Source organism: Spodoptera frugiperda, chromosome 2 (assembly GCF_023101765.2).
Source record: "Spodoptera frugiperda isolate SF20-4 chromosome 2, AGI-APGP_CSIRO_Sfru_2.0, whole genome shotgun sequence".
NCBI lineage: Eukaryota > Metazoa > Arthropoda > Insecta > Lepidoptera > Noctuidae > Spodoptera > Spodoptera frugiperda.
Window position 1 is genome coordinate 4,424,908 of NC_064213.1, and position 25,679 is coordinate 4,450,586.

The 25,679-nt window shown below is 34.8% G+C and overlaps 2 protein-coding genes across 5 annotated transcripts in view; both read left to right on the top strand.

Annotated features, from left to right (window-relative positions):
* LOC118269367 (serine-enriched protein) overlaps nt 1-9,979 on the top strand; it is a 34,217-nt gene extending 24,238 nt beyond the window's left edge. For 3 of the 4 annotated variants that reach the window (XM_050700413.1, XM_035584435.2, XM_050700411.1), the window contains 4 exons: nt 3,715-3,872; nt 4,330-4,461; nt 5,042-5,224; nt 5,762-9,979. In XM_050700413.1, the coding sequence (XP_050556370.1) occupies nt 3,715-3,872; nt 4,330-4,461; nt 5,042-5,224; nt 5,762-5,926 (638 nt within the window). In that variant the 3' untranslated portion in view covers nt 5,927-9,979. The remainder of the gene's footprint in view (nt 1-3,714; nt 3,873-4,329; nt 4,462-5,041; nt 5,225-5,761) is intronic. The other variant, XM_050700416.1, reaches the window with a different exon arrangement.
* A 10,310-nt stretch (nt 9,980-20,289) lies between these two features.
* LOC118269233 (serine protease snake) lies at nt 20,290-25,141 on the top strand. The gene is made up of 10 exons (XM_050700435.1): nt 20,290-20,414; nt 20,771-20,868; nt 21,188-21,255; nt 21,631-21,692; nt 22,142-22,311; nt 22,977-23,089; nt 23,533-23,685; nt 24,073-24,199; nt 24,528-24,659; nt 24,963-25,141. The coding sequence occupies exons 1-10, from the start codon at nt 20,342-20,344 to the stop codon at nt 25,131-25,133; spliced, it is 1,167 nt and encodes a 388-aa protein (XP_050556392.1). The 5' UTR covers nt 20,290-20,341; the 3' UTR covers nt 25,134-25,141.
* The last annotated feature ends 538 nt before the right edge of the window (nt 25,142-25,679 follow it).

A 25,679-nucleotide genomic window follows, 5' to 3' on the forward strand; every position in this document is an offset into this window, starting at 1 on the left:
AGAGTATAGGTGGTGACTTTAAACATATTCCATATACGACATCCTTATGCTTACCCCGAACTTTCATTCCATTTGCAAATAGTTCATGCCGAAATAGTGGGGGCAAAGTAATGAGCATCGTGATGAAATGTTTACGACTGTCTAACTCAGTATTATGTCACTACCGAATTTCATACGCCCCAAATATTTTCATAGATGAATATTAAGAGGTTGTTGAATATTAAAAGGGTGGTTACTTTAATACGAGACCTGTCTCATTGGTGCAGTGACTGGAAAACGTATTGTTTTTTTTTTTATTGAGGGAAATCATCCAATGGCTTCTTCGAGCGAGGTGAGAGAGAGAGTGACAGACTCTTACTGAATAATAACCACTCCGTTTCTACTCCTGCTTTTCGAGGCAGAGCCCCGATAACCCGGTAGGCAATTTGCAGCTCTGGTGCATAACGGATTGCTGCACTGTGGTTACCGGCACGAAAAAATATATCTGTGACTTACAAATTATTGTTTCGGGCTTTGGTGGGAAAGTGTATGTTCGTAAAATTATGTTTTTAAATGTATGTATGACACTAGTCAATACCCTATGTCCCCTAGATTCTACATCGCAGACAGGGGAAGTTTATTACTTTTTTAAAGTGCAGTAAATTAACTTAATATTTTTTTACTGTCTTTGCCTTGCAGAATCTTAAATAGTAAACCTTAATATCGTCATGGTGTCGACAGAACATAGACTGACAAATACCCAAATTTAGTTTCTATGAACAAATAGTACCAAAACGCTTCTCTCCAGATTCGCAAATCCATCACATCACATTCCTCGTGTAAAGTAACCTGATGCCGAAAATCAAGGCCGTTTCCATGACAACAAAGTAAATAACAAAGTATTCACACAAAATCAGTGGAAGTAATCATGGACAGAGATAATGCTCGGCTTATCATATTGTTGTTTTGATATTTTCTATTCATTAACTTGAAAGGTCAGTAGTCGATAGTGAAATTAATAACTGTATGGCTTTATTACACGGAACGGGTTTATAGATAAGGTATATTGAAGTATTGCGAAAGGCTACTGGTTTTGTATGACGTTGTTATAGTTTATTTCTATTACGTACTTGGAATAGATAAAAAATAAGTGTGTTTTTTATGAGATAAATCGACAAATGAGCGGATGGATCACCTGGTGGTACTTAAGTAATCTATGCTGCCTATGGACATCCGAAACACCAGAATAGTTACAAGTGCGTTGATAGTTTTCGTTCTGAGTTGGAAGTTAGCCACCCGAAGATCAGCACCCTGATTCTTCAATCTTGACACTCTTAAGAATTAGGGGATTGAGATTCGAGATATTATTACTTACATAAAGAAAACATTGTTTCTCTCCTGTTTTCTGTGAGGGCTTAGTGGTATCACTATAAAATATTCAATTTATTTAAATATCTTCGACGATTAAAATGTGTTATTTTTGTCATTTTACGGAAATTTAAATACGGGAAAGTAGAGAATTTCCATCGGCTCTATATTTAGAGATCCTAAGTGTACAACACCCACGCTTTTATTTGTTCTCCACTTCGCTATGGTGTTTGTTTTGTTTACCATATTACAACACAATGCTCTATACAAAATCATTCCTATATATATATAGGAATGATTTTGTATACTATTCTATATATATATAGGAATTAAAAAACTATTCCTATATATATATAGGAATGATTTTGTATACTATAGTATTCGGGTCAATTTTCAATCGTTTCAGTTTATTTTTAAATCATGATACTGACTTCAATATCTGTCTGTGTCACATTTAATAATTGTATATTATGATAGAAGAATCAAAGAACTCGCGTCGTTGATCTAAAAATCACAAAGTGGCTGGGCATCCTGCTGCCGCGCAACGTGTAACGGGTTCGATTCCCGCACGAAGCAACTCTTTGTGTGATCCTCAAATTGTTGTTTCGTGTCTGGGTGTCATGTGTATGTGAACTTGTATGTTTGTAAACGCACCCACGACACAGGAGACAATCATAGTGTGAGGCAATAAATAAAAAAAATTGTCTCCTAACCCATAAAAATTCTAATATTAGTATATTGGTAACTCACTCGAAGTACAAGATAAATAAGACAGACAGAAAATATTTCAATTTTCACGCGAATTCTCTTCATAACTCGTAAACAAGGATCCTCTCTTTAATTATCGGAGTTTCAAACTTTATTTTCAATATTGAATACTTAAGAGATTCTTAGGACTGAAATATCTTTTAGGTAAATAAGTATTTTCCAACACATAATTATGATATTACTAGCTTCTTCCAGAGGCTTCGCCCGCGTTTCCCTGGAATAAAAAGTATCGTACCAAATCACCTCAGCTAAAACCCGCTTGATTGACGGACAAACATTCAAACAAACTATTAACTTTCACGTATATTATTATTAGTGTTATAAGTATTTTCCATGATTAAAAAAGTTAACAAATACCTAATTTATTATTTTTAAATGATAATTCCTACACATATCGAGCGAATACCTAGGACTATTCTGCATCTTTATTTTGAGGCGAGAAAATCAACCAACTACTTTTTCTGCCTTGTGTGACGCGAAAGAGTCAGACTCTTACTGACTACTACCCCGTTCCTACTTCTGCTTTGTAAAATGTTTTTTTTTTTATGGTACAAGCCGGTAAACCAGCACATGGATCACCTGATTATTCGGAACATCAGAGGCTTTACGCGTGCGTTGCCGGCCATTTAGAGGTTAGAAATTTAAAGGTTGTTGGGGAATAGGGATTGGGAAGGGGGGTTACTTGTCCTAAATCAATGTAAAACGTGTCTATATTTTCAAATTCGTCATTGCCTAAAATTATTATTATTATCGACCTCTCCACTTCACGCCTACAGGGACACGTTGAACTTACGACGATGTACCAATCTAAAAATAACTCCAAATATAACTTTGTCGCCCACACAAAATGAGGATACTTGCGTAGTATTAAGTATTTTTAGTGAATTTCTCTTAACATTTAAACGTTTCACATTTCAAAAATTCATCGGGAAAGAGTATTTTACTTTATATTTATCCTTTCAATGAAAATGCGTAGGTATACTGAAGTTTGGAAGTTAAAAGCGTAGTATTTGTAGATATTCGTACGTCACTTTCAAACAATGGATTAACTCGCGCACTCAGAGTCATTTAATGGTTACTTAACCTAATCCTTAACAATTGTTTTTCACACAAAATCGTTACTAAAGAATAGTTTAAGTAAGCATTAAATGACTTTGAGTGTGGCAGTAAAAGTACGTTCATTTCTTTATATTAATATTCTGAAAAAAGTACGAAGTGCTGTCATAATTTATTTATCTTTACTTATGGTTATGAAACACTTTAATACTTTAACCGAATCAAGCCTGAAACACAGGATGCTCTAGTTAAGCCATTTAATACTTTAAAATTTAAATTGCTTTGACCAAGATTTTTTTATGGTATAAGTAGGTAAACGAGCAGTCGAATCACCTGATGGTAAGCAATCGCCGCCGCCCATGGACACCCGAAACACCAGAAGCGTTACAAGTGCATTGCCGACCTTTTGGGGGTTAGGAATTTAAGGGTTGTTAATGAATCGGAGATTGCGGATAGGAAGAAAGCCCACAAAAGTTGTATAAAATATTTTCAACAAACACTAAAATATATTTTCATCTAATCCAAATATCTTCTCAATTCCAGGAGTAATGAATGCTGCTGACTACTACGGCTTGGACGAGCTGCGGCGCGCATGCGCGGGCTTCGTGCAATGCTGCATCACTGTAGACACCGTGTGCGCGCTGCTTGCCTCAGCTGAGAGATACATACAGTACAAGTGCACCAAGTCACTTGTGCAGAAGGTTCGCAATTCTTATTACCTTTTTTATAGAATAAAAGAAAGTAAAAGTATTAAGTGATTGGGTTGGAGAACCCAGTTTAAAATTAGAGCAGTTCTACCTACGGAAGCCGGGAGACGTCCACTGCTGGACAAAAGCCTCTCCTGATTCTATTCATGAGACTAGGATTTTCTCCTGTGTCATGGGTGCGTTTACAAGCATGCAAGTTCACATACATAAATGACATCTATGCCTGAACCTAAGAACAATTAATTGTGGATCACCCAAAGTGTTGCTCCGTGCGGCAATCGAACCCGCTACACTTTACGCGGCAGCCGGTTGCACACCAACCGTGCAGTCAAAACTATGAACTTGGTAAACCTGAACTTTTTAAACTGAGCGGAGTTACAGTTCAGCAGGGAAGTGACATGCGCTGTTGATGATACTGCATTATAACAGTATATTTTTGTAAATGTTTCAGGTATTGGAATTTGTAGACGAGCATGGTAATGAAGTGCTGAATCTCGGATCTTTCACGCTGCTGCCCCAACACGTTGTGAGGCTGATACTGGCGCGAGATGAGCTGAGAGCTGATGAATTTACTAAGTTCCAGGTATAGTCACCATAGTCACTGTTATTTATCCTTTTGTTAGGCTTTTTCAAAAAAGTTAAAGTACAACACGTAGTTTTGTCAGTTTAGTTCAGATGCTAACATGACTGGACTGATATTAATGCGTTGTGAGTTCTAAAGTAAGAATGAATGAATGCTAATGCGTTAGGGTTGTGGCCTGGGCACAAAAGCTCGAGTCCGCAGCGCTGATATTGAGTATTGGCAAAAAGGTACAAAATACAGCGAAGAGTACCATATGACCAATGAGAAATAAATTTTATTATTTATTTATTACTTATTTATACTTTATGTACAATCATACAAAGGTGGACTTAATGCCAATTTGGCATTCTCTACCAGTCTACCTTGGGGTGATGCAGAGAGACAACAGTAGGTGTAACAACAGGCATGTGTTGAAATATTAAAAGATAAATCAATTATAGTTATATTGACACTTATCATGTTATACATACAATAAATATTACAATATAAATATACTAACAAATATATATACATCATACATACATAAATAATAATATTTTCGGTAACACAATTTTTTAGAATATTTTTTGTTCAATTCCAGGCAGCTTTGATGTGGAGCAAAAAGTATTGCGACACCAACCAGAACATGAATTTGAAAGAAGTGATTGGAAACTTTCTGGAGTACATCCAATTCCACAAGATCCCTGCTAACGTGCTGATGAGAGAAGTTCACCCCCTCGGCCTGGTTCCATACTCCATCATAATGAACGCGCTGGCATACCAGGTGCTGTTACGAAACATCTTTAATTATTTATTTAAAATTGGTCTTATGTGCCTACCTTGGCAGCGGAGAGACTAATTCTTCTATTACTCTATAGATACTTTTGCTTGATACTGTCTTAGTTAGTTTCTTATTCTATTAGTTATAAAGAGCACAGCAAATAGTACTACATGTATTATATAAGTAGTTATTGATGAAAAGAGAAATTTAACCAAAGTGGATAGTTTTCTAAGTTAAATTTTGTTTGATTACACTTAACTTAGATTTCATTATACTTAACGTTTTTATAGCAAATAGCTATTAAGGACTAAGGACTAAATACCTATGCTATTTGATGCAAAACTATAATGACGTCATTAGTTCTAACATTCAAAACTTAATCATTGAAAAATTTTCTTTCTAATTTTGTGATAGCCTATTAGTATATTTTATGTATTTTGTATTATCTTTTAATGTGTATAATCTATCCTTCTTTATGCAAAATTCTATGCCTTCAGTAGTAGTGCAATGAATAGAGCGCTGAAACCGCTGTTGTTGCAGGCAGACCCGGCCAGCGTAGATCCAGGCAAACTCTCCCCAGCGCGAGTCCGACGCGCTGGTCGCTCCATGTCCGTGCAGTCTTCGCTTGATCCCTACGGATCCAACACCACCCTCTCCTCCACCGGCTCGAGCGATGTTCCGTCGTCGGACTCTCGGCACAACTAACGCGAGGGGAACCTCCCCCGTCCTCCTCCCGAACCCACCCCTGGCCCTTCCTCAGCTCCTGTTGTACCCATTCCCATACCCGCAACGGACAAGCCTCCGGAGAAACTCGGACTTTTCTCCTCCATCAAGCGTGCTGCTAGTAAGAAGTTCGGTGATCGACGCTCTCCTACACCAAAAACAAGAGAGCCCCGATCAAAGTCGGATTCTATCAAGCACGCAGCTCTGACAAGACAAGTCTCCGAAACGGTGGGAGCGTCAGGAGACCCTACGTTCGAGCGCTGTAGGCCGAGGAAGCGTGACAGTGAAACAGAGTTTCCCGTCCGCAAGTCCACTTCAGAGTTATCTGAGAGTTTTCCGTTTGTGAGGCGTGCTCTAGCTGAGATAGAAAATGGACTTAACTATTTTAGAAGATCGATTGCGTCAGATACTTCTGAACCGAAGCCTCCATTGTTAAGGACTGAGCCAGTGGTCGTAGTTGCAGCGGCTGAGGAAGATGAGGCGCCTATGTCGCCACCACCGCCGATGGGTTTGAAGGAACGTCGAGGTTCTCGTGGATCGCCGTGTGCTAATCTTCCACCTTTAATGTTACCGCCTGCTACTCCTGAGCCATCACCCGGACGTTTGACTCCAAATAGACTGTCCCCGCAAAGACCAAAAGAGCCAATATCGGCTCCAGTGATGCGGAATCTTCCACCACCGCGACGCACGAGGACTCGATCTGAGATGCCACCTGAACCTCCTCCGCGTTCTCCTCAGACTCCTCGTCCAGCGTCTGTGTCTCCAAAACATACTTTTGCATTCAAAATAGTACTGAAAAAAGTAGAGAGCACTCCAAATACATCATTTGATAAGCCAGACCAATGAGAGTACCTCCTCTAAGCGCGGCCGTTGTTATACGGTGGGGTACTCGAGGTAAAGACGCGCTTTTCTCCGTTTTCTAGAAACAGCTAGCATAGATTAGTTAGCGGCGATGACGAAGACACGCCAACGAATATTGTATTACAATCAATGACGCTTCGGAAACTTCTTCGTATTCTTATGAATTCAGGGGCTGGTCCTCTGGTTGGTACGTCGACATTGTGTGTCGGACTTCTGACTGTAAAATAAGTTAAAAGTATTGAAATTTATATGGTTCATATACTTGTTGTTAAAATAATACACGATGAAAATTTATTCATGAGTGCGTTTGTGTGATGTATATGACTAGTGAGTAAAACTTCTTGTGAAGAAAATATTTTGTGCGAAATGTATGTTTAACGATAAGCCTTTTAATATGTTTTTCGATAAATTCCAACCACAATGATGTTCACAAAATACTTAAATATCCTTTTTGTCATGAATGTGTGTTTATGGAATTCTTTAACTATGTATGTCTGGTGAAAAAACTACACTTAATAATATATAATACGTATGCTATGTACTTTTATACGATCACTGACATATAAATGGGCAGTCTAAATGTATTTTCGATGTTATACAAATTGTCTGACGTGAAAGTATTTTTATAATATTGTATATAGATGGAGATGTTTGTTGTTACTTCGATAGCAGTTTTAAACTTATGATAATCTTCTTTTAAAAGGGTAAAGGGATCTCGTTCGTTATTCTTGAACCTACCATGGATTTGGGATATAATTCTAAGTCCATACTTATACTTAAAATCCTTTGCTCTATAGTTGAAGAGATTTTACTTATCCTGACTGAAGTATGGAGCTCTTCTATATAATTTAGTCTCACATGTAACCAATGCTTCATATGGTCTTGGTAATGTTTGACTGCTAGCGTTTCTTTAATATATTTTCTTCAGTAAACTTTCTTCTTTCTAGTAGTAGGTTACCTTGTTCTGGTTGGGAGGACAAGGATGCCTATTTATTATTTTTAATACCTTTTAAAACTTCTCTTGCCTTCTACATAGTATGTATTATTATATTCAGTGTAAAATCAAATCAACTTTTTTTTATTAAGAGCAGTTTGAGCTACATGGACATTATTTTAGTGCGTTTCGTATTTTGATTCGTGATCTTAAGATTGGAGATGGTGATAATAAACTGTATGTTTATATTATATTCCATAACGATACCCTTTGCACATTATTTTTGAAAATAGATAGAAACAAATCCATAATATGTTCAGACATACTGATGTAATAAATATCACAGAATAGTTTAAGATATTGCAAACTTATCTCGATGTTATTTCTGTGACCTTCGTGAAAAAGGATCTAAGTCCAAAAATGCAACTTTACAAACGCAAAAACGTTGCTTCTTTGACATAGTATCGCTTCTCGATAAAATGCATATAATGTTTTTTATAGGTAAACAGTTTGAATGAATGAATGAATAATTAAATTAATTTCGACAAAAGTGGAATACTGTAGGATGCGCACGACGTCGCCTTATCTGCACACGCTACTTATGGAAAGTCCCTGTGTGAGTCGAAACTTGTAGAGCTTTTCTCCATTAACGTATGTGAGTAAACCTTGATTTTCAGTTAGTTTAGTATGACTCACGACAGTTATTATAAAATAGGACTCATATCCTTTTTCACTAAGGCCACAGATTTGAGCATTCATTTAATATTCTTTATAATAAGCATTGTATTTTTATTGATATATTTAAACACATTATAAAGGCACAATATTTGTTGTGATTTGTGTGAATTGATCATTGTCTGTATTGCCCCATCCAAATAGATATAAAAATATTCTGGCTATTTATCAATGGTGATAGTTGAAGAAGTACAGCTTTTGTAATTAAAAAAATATTATATCTCTGTCGTACTAACGGACTCTGTCGTACTTTTTTTAAGTTCTTTTGTGAAAATATTTTACTTTTTGTCAGCTGCAAGACTGTAAACGAGAGCGCGTTCACCGCTCTGATGGGCCGTGCTCTCGATCGAATAAACCAACCAATCAGAATGCAAAACTTGAATCTAGCCAAATAACTTGGTCAGATGGTTAGGTCAGTAAACTGTAAAATATTATTAAATAAATTAAATGTCTCACAGAGTTATCTTCCTACACAATTGCATATCAAAGATAACATCATAATTTTTTTACTTTTTGCATAAAATTACGTGAAAAAATACTAATGAAAGGAAGACCATAGCCAGAATAAAAATAATATTAAGATAAAAAATGTTGTTGTAATCATACCCGTGTGTTATTTTGCCTCTATCAATAAAATATCAATGTCTAATTGTAGGTAGGTAATTCCCAATTTTTTAAACAATTTTAAATCAGTGTTCTGTGTAATATAAGTGAAATAATCTATTGTTGTAGTGTCCAACTAAAAATTCATACTTTCTAGGAGAGGTATTTCCAAAATGAGGAAATAATTTTCATTTAGTTTTATTGAGATATTATAGAACACAAAACAAGAATATTCTGAGCATAAACTAAGTAGTAACTACTTCATAAAGTAGTGAATTTTAGGAATCTTTATATTAATGCATTATAAATTATAAATAATAATATTGTGGGGAAAACTCAGATCTTAGAGTTACTATCAAAGAGGTTATCTTCAGGAATTTATTTATAAAACTCATTTCAATAAATTCTGTTTTGTTCAATTTCTCATGTGTTTTCAAGGGCTACTATTTAGAACTATCAGGAGAAATCAGCTGAATCAGCCTTATGTTTTATGTACATATATTTGAGACAAGCTACTCATGCATGGTTTCACCCGCCGCCCAAGTAATCTTGTTGATCCTAGCGACGATGCGTGATTTTTGATAGCCTATAGTCTTCGTTGATAAATGTTACACATAAATTATTATTTATTTCGAACCAGTAGTTTTTAAGATCAGCGCGTTCAAATAAACTCTTCTGCTTTATATATTGATAAAGGACTGTATAGATAAATGCGGTTTTATTATTGCTAGTTTTAGTTGGACACTAAAACAAACAAACTATGTTATACCATATCGATGTCGACTGGAATTGTATCAAGCTAAATATTTGTTGTACGAGAAATTGTGTTTTTTTTTCTAAATAATATTGTATGTATATAAAAAATTGGTCAAGAAAAAGAGAAATCAATGTTCTTGCAATAATTATTGTGTTTTATTTTTTATCTTTTAACTTTTCTTATACGTTATGTACTGGATATCAAGGCTGCACTTTTTTGGCCTATACGTACGAAAACAAACATAGGTTCAGTACAGAGACAGTAAACATTGCTTTGCTGCGTAACTGAACAGTAACAGTAGATATGGCTTCATTATTATTTAGTTGTAACAACAGCTATTAGCTCCACAATCACAATTCCAACTACTAGATTAATGAGAAAACATTGCTGGATACTTTGACTATTGCACGCACAGCTGGCGCGGTGGCAGCGTCTAGCGGGTTCGACTCTAAGTGTGATCCGCAAATTGTTGTTTCGGGTCTGGGTATGATGTGTATATTAAATTTTAAAAATATCTTGATAACATAAATATAAATTAGACACTAATAAAACACGACAATATTGTTTGATCACTTTATTTAGTTACTACATCATTACATTTTTGTGTATATAATTAACACCGACATAAATAAATATTTTTTTGAATTACAATATAATCTTTGGATTTTTGGCATACAATAATCACGTGTCAAGTTAGTAAACAGGCGCTAAATAACTGACGCCAAAAAATTCTAAACTGTATTAATTTATAGTCATTGAGGTTTTTTTCACTAGTCTTCTTTTTTTAGCTGAATATTGATTTAAAACTGAATTTTAGCTGAATTTTGTTTCTTAGGACTAGATTGCGTAGATATATGAACCGATATATGGACACTTTACCTTTAAATATTTTGTTTGAAATTAATTTCAATTAAACTAATATGGGATTATATTACTTTAATTGGAATGAATTATTTTACTTTTAAATGTCTTACTTCTATACATTTTAATATTTATTACTACAACATTAATTATTGGATTAATTTAATACATTTTAAATAGAAAACATTCATTATCGTAATAGAAGAAGTACATTATGACAGGAAAAATATTTTTCTAAACATTGGTTTCAAAAAAAATCTTAAGTTTCGATTATTATTATCAGTGTTCAATAAAACCAGTTTTCACATACATTTTATAGAAACATCTAAACCAGTACTTTCCAATCTACATAGCCAAAGATATACACTTCTTTACATATACACTTACAACACATTCACTATTTATAAAATATAAGCAACGTCACGCCTTTTATCCCAGAAGGGGTAGGCAGAGGTGCACATTACGGTACACACACATAACGTCACGCTTTTTATCTCCGAAGGGGTAGGCCGAGGTGTACCTACACACGGCATGTAATGCCAATGTATTACATACGACATTATTTATAAAATATGTATATGTAATTAAAATTACTAAAAATATCAATATCTTGAATAAAATACATATATTATTATAAAAAAAAAACTTTTCGCAGCCTTCCATTACATTTCAGAATTTCATTTCTCATATCTTACAGAGGTTTTATAATTAAGTTTTCATTTTCCAAACCAATCTCCATCTTCTTCTCAGTCTTTCTCTTCATTGCTGAAGGTCTTGTCTAGTCTGGTGTTCGCATCACTCAATGTACGACCTTCCTTCAAGCCTATTATTTATTACTACTGCAACTACAGGTAACAGAAAAGATATTATAAAATGTGCAATGCAATACACGTTACCTCTCACAAAAATCAAGTAATTTATTTTCTACTTGATATATAAAATATGTATTGAATTTTTCCGTTTGCCATTTTCATGCCATTTTCATTACTTGATTAGTTTTATTACAGTACATATTTATTTATTATCAAGAGATCCATTTATATTTGTTAGCCTAATAGATTCACACATTGACTTGTGATATTATATAAGATTGTATTCTTAAATCTTATAATTTAAAGGAATGTCGCCCAACATATCTTTATACATCTGATTTTCTAAGAAAAACACGTCTCTTGACTTGAGACACTCAATAGGGTTGCAAGGGTTTATCAGTCGATAACTTTTAGTCTCATCACAGTAACCAACAAATACATATCTGTTGTTTTCATCTATTACATTGCTCAGGCATTTATCTCTAGATATTTTCGCGTAAGCAATGCATCCGAACACTCGCAAATGAGACAAATTGATTTTCGTCTCTGTCCATTTTTCCTCAGGAGAGACTCCATTTAGCTTTTTGTTTGGTGATTTGTTTTTAATGTAGATTGCTGTGTTTACTGCTTCTGCCCAATATGGACTGTTCATTCCTGCGTCGTTAATCATGCATTGTACTGTATCCATGATACAAATATTGAGTCTCTCTGCTTCACCGCTGTAGTATGGTGACCATTTCACTGGCGTCTGGTGTTCAATCTGACAATCTTTAAGAAATTGTTGGAATGGCCTCTTAAAATAATAACTTCGGGTCATGGTTTTAAGCTTCTTTATTTTCAATTTGGTTTGCGATTCAACGAATTGTTTAAAAGATTTGAAAGTGGGTAATAACTCATCTTTATCTTTGATAAAGTAGCCAAAGACCATTCCAGTGCAGTCATCTATAAAGGTTAGTAGGAATCTCGCACCACCAAATGAAGGAACTGCCATAGGTCCACAAATGTCTGAGTGTATGAGATCTAATTTTTCATTTGATTTAAAGAAACAATTACTACGGAATGGCCGCTTACTTGGCTTTCCTTCTGCACATACTACGCAGGGGGTATGTTGGTCAATATCATAATCAATGCCACTAGCCTCATTTTGCTTGAGTAGCTCCATACTTTGAAAATCCAGATGCCCAAGTCTACGATGCCACAACTCTTCAGATGGTCTAGTTTTAACCAAATTCGTTGTTTCAGCTTTTTCTTCCTTCGAATTATTCTCCAGCGAAGGTTGTTTAGTGACCATTATCTGATAATCAGCAACATCCGGCAATAACGTCATCTTTATGTATATCTTTGAGTTTGTAAACATAATTTTCTATCGTAGGGTTTTTTGCCCACTCGTAAAATTTCTTATGGTAGAAGGTTTTCCACCACAGGTATGGGTCATAATGCATTAGATATTGATACGTCATTACTTTATCCATTGTTGCCGAACGAATATAGCCTTAGTTATTTTATGTTCAGATTTTGGTTTTTATTTTTGGTCTAACAGGTTTTGTTTGTTGTATTTCACAATTTTGAACAAACTTGTAATGTACACAACACAGTTACTGAGCTAATTTCTATTTGTTTTTAGTGTAACAAGTAGCACGGGAATCCATAAATCACGTACAGATAATGTCTGCCAACGCTGACTACAGCGTTCCAGACTAGCTTTTACACATTTTTAGCATAATGAGTTCAGGTAACAAAATGTCATGATTTGTAATAAAAATTATCAGAATATGACTGTTTATTTTATAAATAGTTGCATAGCTATTAAAATATAAGGTATAATAACTAATTGACAACGTACGACCTGAAATAATTTTGTCGATTTGTAACAATATTTAGTCTAATATAACAATCAACATCACTAGACAAATGTTGTTTTTTGTTTTTGCAATATTTACTTAGTCTAGGGCGCCTTCTACCCGACAAACATGCATAAACAGACTGATGACTGTTGATGAAGCAAAAGAAGTACCTATATAAGATTTGTAGCAATTGGCGTTCCATAGTCTTGGCCTAATCAAAGTGAGGTGACTCAGTATTTATCTATTTTAAGTATTTGTCCAAAAAATAGTCCATCTCTACAAAAAGGCGATGTGAAATTAAATAATATGTAGTTGGTAGGTAAATATTAAACTATTATTGGATGTCTTTACATATTAATAAAAAACATTTTAGGTACTTACAAGTACTTTCTTTACCAATAACTTAGTAAATGGAATATAAAGTAGATCTTTTATGAAACTTCAATCAAATAGGGTTATTTCTTCAATAGCCTGAATAAAACTTATTTGGTAAAATACAAAGCTCAGGGTTGTAACGTCAAAGGTTCCAAAGTTTTCCTTTTTGGATCAATCAAAGAAAGATAAGTAAGTGAATGTTTACTTTGAAGTTATTTCACCAATTTTCTACCACGAAAAAGGTTGGTGTATCTTTAAGAGATTAAAATTCAGATAATACGGTTGCCCTTTTTTGAATTTGAAGATATTCAATACTGATACTTATTATAAAAGAAGGTGAATTTAATATCGCGTTTGCCATCATTGGCCCTTTTTAACAATATCTTGCTTTAAAAATGGAGTGGTTCTCAGTTTAGACCGATTTTGATGCAATTTTCAGAAATGTATTTCTTTTCGGTGAGTATAAAAATCGGTACGTATAGGAGCAGGTTTCAATATATTAACCGAATTAAAAAATTTCATAAAAGGAGGTTGAAGTCAGTTTTCTTAAACATAGTTTATCAAATTATATTATTTTCTTTTGGTTCTGAATGGTGGGATTTAGAAACTTTTATTATATGATTGAACAAAGAGTTCAATTTAAAGCCTCTTTGAAATGTATTATAATATATTACCTACAACCATTAAGCCAAAATAGAACACCACTTTTATAAAATCCGGAATGAACGTTATTTTATCTTAATCGTCGCTTAGCAAGGTTGAAGACCTATTTTTTCTGTTGAAAAGAATATTTTCCTGTTACAAAACATCCTTTTTACCATAATTATGTAGTTGAATTAACTTTGATGATGCTAATAATATGATTACCCAGAATTTTGTTACAGAAAATATTCTTTTAAATTTTAAGAGCCATGCTTCAGCATGAATGGTTCGGTTTGACCGAAGTGATACCACGGCCTCACAGAAAACCGACGTGAAACAACGTTTGCGTTATGTTTCGTTGTGTGTGTGAGGTTACCGGCCCAATTACTTACTACGTGTCTTGTGTTTGTGAATTTGTTTGTTCGTAGACCCACAAAACAGGAGAAAACCCTAGTGTGGGTCCTAGATCTTACTATATCAACACGTATAGTAAGAGTTTCTATATTCTCCTATAAAAATGTGATTTTATAGATATCCGTGTCTACTTTATAGCCACATGCACATACAGAGTGTTTTTAATTAATTAAAACGAACAACATTACACATACGACGCTTACTTTAATTACTGAAATTACCGCGCTACAATTACTCGGACGTATGTAAATTGAACAGGACACCCTTTAAAATATCAGAGATCATTAAAATTCATTTTCGATATTAAAATATGAATTCTACCCGTGACTAATTTGATTACAAGTAATTAATAGGTTGTATTGAAAATTATACGTAGAGCAATACGGTAATGAAGTGTTTGTGTTACTACTCGCGTTTTCATTATTATGTGCATTCCATATGAAATGTATGTATATTATATTAAATGGAGGTGCATATTAACGCACTACTGCCTTGTACTAATTGTTCTGTGTTAATACTATACTTATCTCTTAATTTGTATGTGAAATAAATATTGCTTTTATTTCACTTAAATATAAAAGCCATTTACCTTGAAAAAAAAACAAATCGATCGATAATAATTAATAATTATATGAATAGGTACTAAATAGTATTTACAACTGCTGTTAATGTTGCTTAGCTCTTATTGATAAATGGACTATCCAACACAAAAATAATGTTTCATATTGGACCAGTATTACCACATTTTAACGCGTTCTAACATTCAAACAAGATATATAATTTTAATTATAATTATATTATAACTGTTAAATAATATACCTTTATTTCTTTACAAAATATACGTGTGTAATAATATCCATGTATTTCTTTTCGAAAACTAATTAAGTCAACACCATTTTTAAATTACACGCGACTAAAAACAAATTAAAATTAAGCTCTCGCTCTTGTACGAGTAAATCATACAAAAAAGATATGCATATAAAATTTTTAGGTCACTTTGTTTGCGAGGAAGCTTCACAAGTGCCATCAGATGTACTAACGAGAACCCACACAAATGAAGAACCACTTGTATTCACAGACACAAGAACTTTTTGTTTCTATTTTAAAAACTGATTCTCAACACAAAGGGAACTCCGTTTTTTTATTATTTTTTTTAAATGGAAGACGTTTCTGGTGGCATGTTTAACTGACTGCTGTTTCTTACTAATTTTTTAAATGTATAATTTTGTGTGTTATTGTGTATGTTTGTAACTCAACTACTGCATGTTGGCGTGGTGGCAGGGCAATCGACTGAACTATGGACTACCTAGCGAGTTTACCGAGGCTCCGGCTCGACAAGCAGGAGTAGGAACGTTGTGGTGTTTAGTCAGTAAGAGTCTGACACTCCCTCTCGCCTTACGCTGGCGAGAGAAGTCATTGGATGATTTTCCACCCTGAAAAAAAAAGGCAACCGGTTGCTGCACAACGTGTTGCGGGTTCGTTTCCTGCACGGAGCAACTCTTTGTGTGATCCACAAACTGATGTTTCGGGTTTGCGTGGCATATGTATGAGAACTTGTATGTTTGTAAATGCACCCGATACAGGTGAACCTAGCATGGGGCAACGTAACGTCACGGATCATACTGAAATTTGGAACGGGGGTAGATTATGGGTCTGGAATAACACATAGGCTACTTTTTATATCGCGGGTGAAGCCTTTGGCAAAAGCTGGTTCTCTTTAAATTATTCATTGTCTGTCCAGGTACTATTTGCTAACCGTTGAATTGTTATGAATTATGGATCCCGACAGCATGATATGGATATCTAACCCGTCTTTTGTCTGTCTTCGGCTATCGTGCTATGTTACATATAGTTTGAATTAAAAACTAGGATTGTAGAAGATCGTTATATTTTTTGTATTATCTAGTAGATAAGTCGTATTTTGAATAAAAAAATATAAATTGCCGTTTTTTCAAAATTAATAATGTTCCTTGCATTTCTTTCAAGATGAAAGTGTGGTTACTGGAGACCCAATTGTTCCCTTCCCTGACTCTCAAAAGATCTCCAATATATGTAACTCCTTTAGTAATGTGAGTGTCCATAGGCAGTGCCGATTGCGTATCATCAGGCGACCCGTCAGCTCCTTTGCTGGCCTATTTCATAAAAAAAAAAACAAGATAGTTATTATGTTATCGCTTACACACGTGTTTTTACGAGTAACTCGATTAGTTTCAAACCATGCTAGAGGCTCATATTCATGAGCGGATACTGATAACTAGCATAATAATTAATTTATTATGTCATATACAAAGAACCTCTGCACTCTTTACAATTCTCTACTAAAGATGGCGTCACAAGCTAGCTCATTAGGCGCTCATGTCACTCAAATATGCATTAAAGACAGTGGAAACTCAAAAGAATATTATTATGAAGACTCATTATGTTTCTTAGCGTTTAGAATGAATAGGGAACTAGACAAAGATACAATGCTTTTATTTTTTCCTTTTAAGTAATGTTGGTATATGTATACGTGCTATTAAATAAATAATGATTAATACAATTAAATTTAGTCAATAAAAATTAAAACGCATAACGTCGTATCTTTTGAAATTTGATAAGAATATTTTCACGAGACCCGCACCTCGTGTATACGATGTACCGATAGTAGGGAAGACATCCATAGCATACATTCAGAGCACGAATCTTTCCATAATATAAAAACATAGCTTAGTTAAGTCCGTTTCCACTAATGTAAAAATGAATATGATTGGTGGCATATACATCCATCTCTGGTGGAAAACCACCGTAAGCCAGGCGTATTTAGCACCTAACACTGATTTTCAATTGCCATCCCTACTTTCATTTATTGAATTTCAATGTTCATCCAATAACGCAATATTTTATACTGACTCCACCAAATACCAGTACACAGTGATCGATCGACCACTAATTAGGCGACCTTGAAAGCAGCTGGATTTGTAATAAATAAATAATTAAGTAACGTTGATTATGAGCCCACTGTTTTGTACGATACACGAAATCGATCATTCACCCGCCCTCGTATTGTTTGTTATTCTTTCTTTTATAAGCTATTTTGATTTGTGACAAAGGTGTAAAAAGAGATAGATAATGGACATTGTTTTGTTTACCGACTTCATTTCACAATTAAGATAGATTTTGGACATTAGTTGTATAATACAGTTTCTGTTAAAAATGAAGATCGATATACTGATTTTGGCTTTTCGATGTTTATAATTATTTCAACGTCTTTTGTTATCACCATCAATGATGACACTGAGACAATCCACAGCTATCACTGCTCATTTGAGCCGAAGAATCGTAGCTATCCAAAGATTTTCGTACGGTTCAGAAATGACAATGATCAAACGGTATTAATTATTTTTTTTGGCACATTTTTTCTCAACCTATCTTTAAACAATGCAATCGATTCACTCTTTAAATTATTTGGGAAATTGTTATATACTTTGTTGAATTACACTTTGTCTCATTACTAATTCTTACAACGTTCCATCGTTTGTTCAGAATCTCAGCCAAAAGACACCAATTTTTTCCACGAACAATTGCGACAACCCATTACAATTCACTCGATTTCCAGTTCGATAAATCTCGTATAACTTCCACGCGTTGACAGACCAGCGGGACAGCCACATTGTCGGACTAGGGACATAAAACAACATGTCAGTACGTCGCTATGAATAATTCAAGATACTTGCTTCTACCCTGTTGCACGACACGGCGCATGATGGCTTACGCAAGAGAAAATTTCTATGACTGAATCGTGAATGACGTCACTAAATACAGTTTATGAAACGTACCGTGTAAGTGTTTGAATGGAAAGTAGGCTGTTTGTCTGAATGCTAAGATGAAAGTTTTGTATGTAACTCCTCGTCTCGCCTTTTTAGTATCCTTGAGGGACTGTCAAGTTTTTCTTCAGGGTTTTTTTAAATGTGAGGTAATTTATTTTGTAAAAGATGTGGAACTTATTTGTATTACAAAATACTTAGTTTATCTTTTGATATAATACCATACCTACTTAATAGTTTAAGTATTTATTTTCTTAAAAAAACGTTGACGCACACTAGGAGTTTCTCTTGTCTCGTGGGTGGGTGGTTTACAAACATGTACAGAGGTTTACATACACATGACACCCGGACCCGAACCAACAATTCGTCGATCACACAAACAGTTGCTCCGTGCGGGAATCGAACGAGCTACACGTTGCGTGGCAGCCGGCTGCCCAGCCACCGCACCAACAGTGCAATCTTATATCAAATATCATTTACAAGTTTATATAAAGTAAAACTTCGATAATGATTTTAAACTAATATTGTGATTAAACTTTTAAAATCACATATCTAATATTAATTCATTAATTAAACTAACGACCAGCATGTTACGTTTACGTTTTCAGATTTCTACTAAAAGCTAAAACTATTAATTAAATTGTACATATGCAGGCTTTGGCAAACTCTGCATGAATTCAGTTTGAAGTTAGATTGTAAGATTTCGAACTCAAGTTCGGTGAATGTGTGCGAATGACATTTCTATCGTAAGAAGACTTTTTAATTAATTCTCAAACTCAAACAAATCATTTATTGCATTCATGTGTAGGTCTAGATACAGACTCGTAGATATTATTTTATCATTAGCACATTAGTTTCAACATGAAACCCAGTTAGGAACCTGGAATACACATAATGACACAATAAGCATCAAGTCAGCTGGTATTACAGCTTAACACAATCGCTGATGGTTAGGTAGAAGGGAGTGTCGGACTCTTATTGACTAAAACCTCTTCGTTCTTACTTCTGCTTCGAACTGGAGCCCCGCAATCACGTCGTGGTCATTAAAGTTGAAATAAAATTTTAAGTGTGGGAGAGCCATGCTTCGGCACGAATGGGCCGGCTCGACCGGAGTAATACCACGGCCTCACAGAAAACAGACGTGAAACAACGCTTGCGTTGTGTTTCGTTGTGTGAGTGAGGTTGCCGGAGGCCCAATTCCCCCCTTCCCAATCTTCCCCATCACCATTCCCGAACAACAACCCTTAAATTCCTAACTCCCAAAAAGCCGGTAACGCACTTGTAAAGCCTCTGGTGTTTCAAGTGTCCATGGGCGGCGGCGATTGCTTACCATCAGGTTATACGTAAAAAAAATTTTTTGAACACCGTATCAATCGTTCCGGCCAATCGTGGGATAATCGCGCACAAACAAACATACATACATTAACATGTAAATTCCCTGTTTTTATTAAAGTCGTTTAGCTTTTTCGGGGAATAACAATTATTTTAATGAAATTAAATTAATCAAAACAGAGATGACTAATTTCTATATACACTGTAATTAAAAAAATGCGGGCTCGATCCTTTGAAAACAGAACCGTGAACTTGATTTACACGTCATAGGATGCGTCATAAGTGTTATCGTTTCCTGTTATTGGCCTCTGATGATGAATCCTTCCGCAAATAATCACTTTGTTAAATACCTACTCCATTTTAGTTCCGAAACAAATTCCAAGTGCGTTGGTTGTGTGTAAAGAATTAGAGCTTTTTTTTCAAAATGTTCGTTGGTGTTATATTTTTATTTTTATGTCCTGTTTGTGTGACTTATAGTTCGTTAAATTTATACGAAGGTAAGTTTATTTATCTTATATCTTTGTTTGGTTAGAATGAAAGTTACTAACGGTCAATTTCAATAACCTATTTAGATAGATAGGTACTATTTTGAAATAATCTCCATACAAAATGTGTTGAAATTGTGTCACTAGCAAGCAAACTACAAATAAAAAGGTTATTGAAACTGGTAGTAAACTATTAAAACTGACAGTATAATAAATTAGTGATTATAAATATTAATTTAAATAATAACAGTATATAATTATATTATTGCTTATTTCGAATAGCCTGCAACTTGTTTTGTTTGTAAATTGGTTTATTGTATAGAATGACCCAGTCTTCTTTATTTAATAGTCTCCTTTAATATTTAAAGGGTCTAAATGCGCATGGAACGGAGTCCCGGGAGAGTGTGTACGCATGTACAGATGTTTAAGCAGTTTTATTGACTTCAAGAACAAAGATTATGCTCCGGTAAGTAACATCTTTGGGCTTTAACATTTTCAACTTAATTCTTTAGTCTAAGAGTGCTTTGATAATAATATACGTGTGCTATGTAGCTATGCTACGAATGCACTGATACTAAGCTATGTAGCTGTGTGAGGAAGATGCGCAGCTTGAGTATGCGATGTATCGATAGTAGGGAAGCCATCCATAGCACACATCTATAGCACGCATCCAAAGCACGCATCTTTCCATATAAAAACATAGCTTAGCTGACACCAATGAACATAATTGGTGGATGCAAATATAAACTGGATTTAATTTCACCACTCCTTATTTTTAATTTCAGATATGTGATTTTGATGGGAAAGAGCCAATCATTTGTTGTACAGATTGTTCGCTTGTCAATGATACAAGGTAGGAGAAATCTACAAATTAGATAAGATCCAATATTTCACTTATTAACTTATAACTGTGGGAGATGCATTCTTCAGAACGAATGGACTGGTTCGATCAGAGTAATACCGCCGCCTAACAGAAGACCGGCCGGTTATTGGTATCCCAATCCTATTCTTCCACAGCCCCAATCCCCAAATCTTCATTCCTAAAACTCCCAAAAACCATTTTACCATCAACCGATCTGGTTGTGATGTATGTTTGTAAATGCACCCACGATACAGGACCAAATCCTGGTATTGGGTTTTATAAAAAAGAAAATAATAAGATACATTGTTTTATAATTAAGACGTTTCAGTGCAAGATAATAATATATTAAGTTTAAATTATTTACAGAAAAATGATCATAAGCCCTAGTTTTGGCATTATTCACAAAACTGGACAAAAAGCTCGAGACAGTGAGTATCAAATTAATAAAAAAAACTTATTTATGACCTATGAAATTAGCGTTTTCTAGGCAGGCCAAGAAATGAATACGCCAATTGACGCAAAAATAACATAACGTCACAAGTTCAGAACATAATTATAATTATTATAGTTCTTAGAATATTACTAGATGAAAAATACCCAATTTAGTAGGTTTAAAAAAAATGATCAAATCTAATATTTTTAAATAATCTCAATATTTTATTTTATTCATAAAAACTTAAAATCACGGTTTACTCACGTAAATTATGTATGCTACGCGACGACGTCGCCGCGTCTGCACACACTGCTCATGATGAAGAATCCCTCTGTGACTCGAAACTAGTAAAGCTTTTCTCCATTAATTTACGTGAGGAAACCGCAATTTTAGTTAATTTAGTATGTTTAACAATAGTTATTATAAAAATCATTTATATTCCAGAATGTATGGAATTTATAGACAAGCTGAATTACCCTTGTAAATTATTTCGTCGAGTTGATCTGAGCAGAATCTATATACCTGAGACGAATTGCAATAAAGTCATTGAGGAAGAAAAAACTAACATTACATCAGGAGGTACTGATTCATTAAGAGGAGAATTTCCACACATGGTAAAATTTTATTTTTAATACATAAACACATCAAGCTTAATATAAGCGCTAATAATTGACCGTCAATTGTTAAAGAGACACTATTCGTAGTTAAGAAGTTCTACTGAACTGAACTAGATGGCGTTGTTAGATGACGTCATAATTTAAATCGCGGTGTTAAGATTCTCCGTCGATAGACCATACCTCGTTTTAAATTTTATGTACTTCAGTATAAGCTTGAACAGTGGTCAAAATAAATATCATTGTACCTACATGAGCTCAAGTATTTCCCTCGCTTAACCCCTGTGCGCGAATAGATAGTGTACAGAGACCATGATTTTGTTATAAATGCAGCTCGGTATGTAGCCGTGAGTAAAAGTACAATGCATAAGCTTTATATCAATACTAGCTTCTGCCCGCGACATCGTCCGCGGAAAATTTAAAAATTTAGGGTTGTACTACCCCTAACATTTAGGGGGATGAAAAATAGATGTTGGCCGATTCTCATAGATACCGGATAAGCACAAAAAATCATCAAAATCGGTCAAGCCGTTTCGGAGGAGTATGGCAACGAAAACTGTGACACGAGAATTTTATATATTAGATTTAAATTTTCAGTATTAATTTTCTTTTTTATTACCTATAAAATATTTTTTGTTATTTATGCATTTTTATTTTTGGTCTAGGCTTTGTTGGGATATGGTCCTAACGTTAAATCAGCAGAGTGGCTTTGTGGAGGCTCTGTCATCAGTGAAAGATTTATTCTCACTGCCGGCCATTGCTTGTCAAGTCCTACCCTGTAAGCAACTGTTTATTATCCGACTCCTCATCCTAAATAATAATAGTTTTAAAAATACTTCAATGCACTGAAAAAAATAATATTCAAGTTTATAACTTGAATAACAGTTTCATCTTTAACTATATGTCCCATCTTAATAGCAGACGAGCTTGTTACTTAACATCGAGAACCATCTCATCTTGTATGCTGTTATTGTACCCACATTTTAAGCAGTCCAATTCCATTGACCCGTGAATTAATCACAGGAACTCATGTTTAATAGCCTTTCAATTTAACCATTAGTAAATAAACGGTCAAAGCGGAATTGTGACTCGGAAGTTTGTTCGGGATGGTTTTTAGTCAGTAAAAGTCTAACACACCCTTTCGTCTCACCCCTGAAAGCAAACATTTAATGATTTCCCCTTTCCAAAAAATGTGTCGTAAATGGTCTCAAATATTTACAGAGGTCAAGTCAAGTACATAGCTCTGGGCATATTGAAACGCACGGACCCTCCAGAGTTGTGGCAGATATACAACGTGAAGAGGATCATTGCTCACCCTGGGTATAAATCGCCTTCCAAGTACCACGACATCGCACTCTTAGAGACGGATATTGAGTAAGTTTATAAGAAGAAAAAAATCAGACACAAAAATATTGTAAAACGGAATTTGAGCCCATATAATGTAAGCTCTGTTTGGTGGTCTTCTGATGATTGAGGAATCTGGAGTGTTAAGTATCTCTCAAGATCAGCAAACCATGATAATCCACTACTGGACTATTACAAAGGCTTCCTCTACACGGGTGCTGGTGCCTGATTTTTATCAAATGTGTAATTTATTACATTACTATAAGTGGTCACTGCTGACCAAAGGCCTTTTCCCGCACGGAGAAGGTTTGAGCATTAATCACGCTTGCTCAATGCAGATTGGCGATTTCAAACTTAAAATTAGAAATGATTTATCAATAAAATTAGAAATTAAAATGCATATTTTCCTTGTTCTAGGATAGCGTTTAATGATCAAGTCTTACCAGCCTGTCTGCATACAACAGGAGAATTAGAAGATATTTTATTTGCAACTGGTTGGGGTGCACTTGGGCATAACAAAGACTTAGCGGACACCTTGCAAAATGAAAAAAATTAATAATACGCAATTTTAGTAACTTCAAAAATAATAGTACTGAACTTGTTGACTTTATGTTCCATTTTTAGGTTTTCTTTTAAACCTTGCCCCACACTATTATTTTCGTCTGCGTCGTGGGTGCATTGACAATACAAGTTCACATAATACATTACACCCATACCCGAAACAAGAGGATCACACAAAGATTTGCTCCGTACAGGAATCGAACCTGCTACACATTGTACACCACCCGGTTGCCTAGTCACCGTACCGACCGTGCAGTCATTTAATTTCTAATTTAGTAAAACATATGAGTAAACATGGAATATGTTCCCAGGTACAACTATCAAGATTTGATGACAAGGAATGCTCCAAATTTTATCCACCACATAGACATTTGAAGTCTGGATATAATAACACTACACAAATGTGTTACGGAGACAGATTAGAGGCAAAAGATACTTGTTCGGTACGTTATTTAAATTATTATTCATAGTTAGTTATGATAATTGTACACATATTCTCCCCTTCCCAATCTTCCCAATCCCCGATTCCCCAACAACCCTTCAATTCCTAACCCCAAAATCTCGGCAAGAAAAGGCGGCGATTGCTAGCATCAGGTGATCCGTCGACTCGTTTATTACCTGTTCCACAAAAAAACATAGTTTTTATTTTAGTTGTCTTTGGGGATATAAAAAATCATAATTTCTCTTTATTCTAACAACCATCATCATATCAGCCACAAGACGTCAACTGTAATTTTATTCCTCAGGGTGACAGTGGTGGTCCTCTTCAATCGAAAAACTATGACACGTTCTACTGCGCATCAATTATATTCGGTGTGACGTCATATGGCCGACAGTGCGGCATTTCTGCTGGATCGGGCATGTACTCCAGAGTCCAATACTATGTACCTTGGATAGAAAGTATAGTGTGGCCTTGAATAAACAGATTGAATTTCTAAATAATTGCATTGGTGATTTCTTTCATCAGTTTCAGTACCCGAATATAATATATTTAGTAGATGATTACGTATTCTGTTACTAAAACCGTTTCCCTTTAGAAGTAAATTGCCATAATGTCCACGGATCACAGGACACCAAACGTTTTGCCAATGATGTTGCCTGTTTTTAGGTTGCACATGGCAATTTTAGAATATACCTGGTCAAACTAATCAATATTCAACAGTCCTATTATAAAAACCAACACAATAAAAAAGGTGTTGTATTAAACAACCCAAATAATGAAGATACCCTAAAGATTCGATCACATGACGCTTCCAACATAACATCTGTACTAATACTCGAAGAATGTTCTAGAAAGCATCTATGTGCTACCATTTCAAAAGCGTCATGTTCAGTGGAAATAGATTCTAAGATTCCAACATGCAACTGGCGACAGACGTTGAATAGAAATGCAGATCTCGATATCGACAGACTAGATCTGATTGGACGGCTGTGATAGAAACATTATATTGTATTCACAACTA

Coding starts and splice junctions, on each gene's coding strand:
- LOC118269233 (XM_050700435.1), top strand. CDS start 20,342: ATGTTCGTTGGTGTTATATTTTTATTTTTATGTCCTGTTTGTGTGACT. Junction 20,869..21,187: donor AGAACAAAGATTATGCTCCG/GTAAGTAACATC, acceptor TTTTAATTTCAG/ATATGTGATTTTGATGGGAA. Junction 24,200..24,527: donor TAGCGGACACCTTGCAAAAT/GAAAAAAATTAA, acceptor ATATGTTCCCAG/GTACAACTATCAAGATTTGA.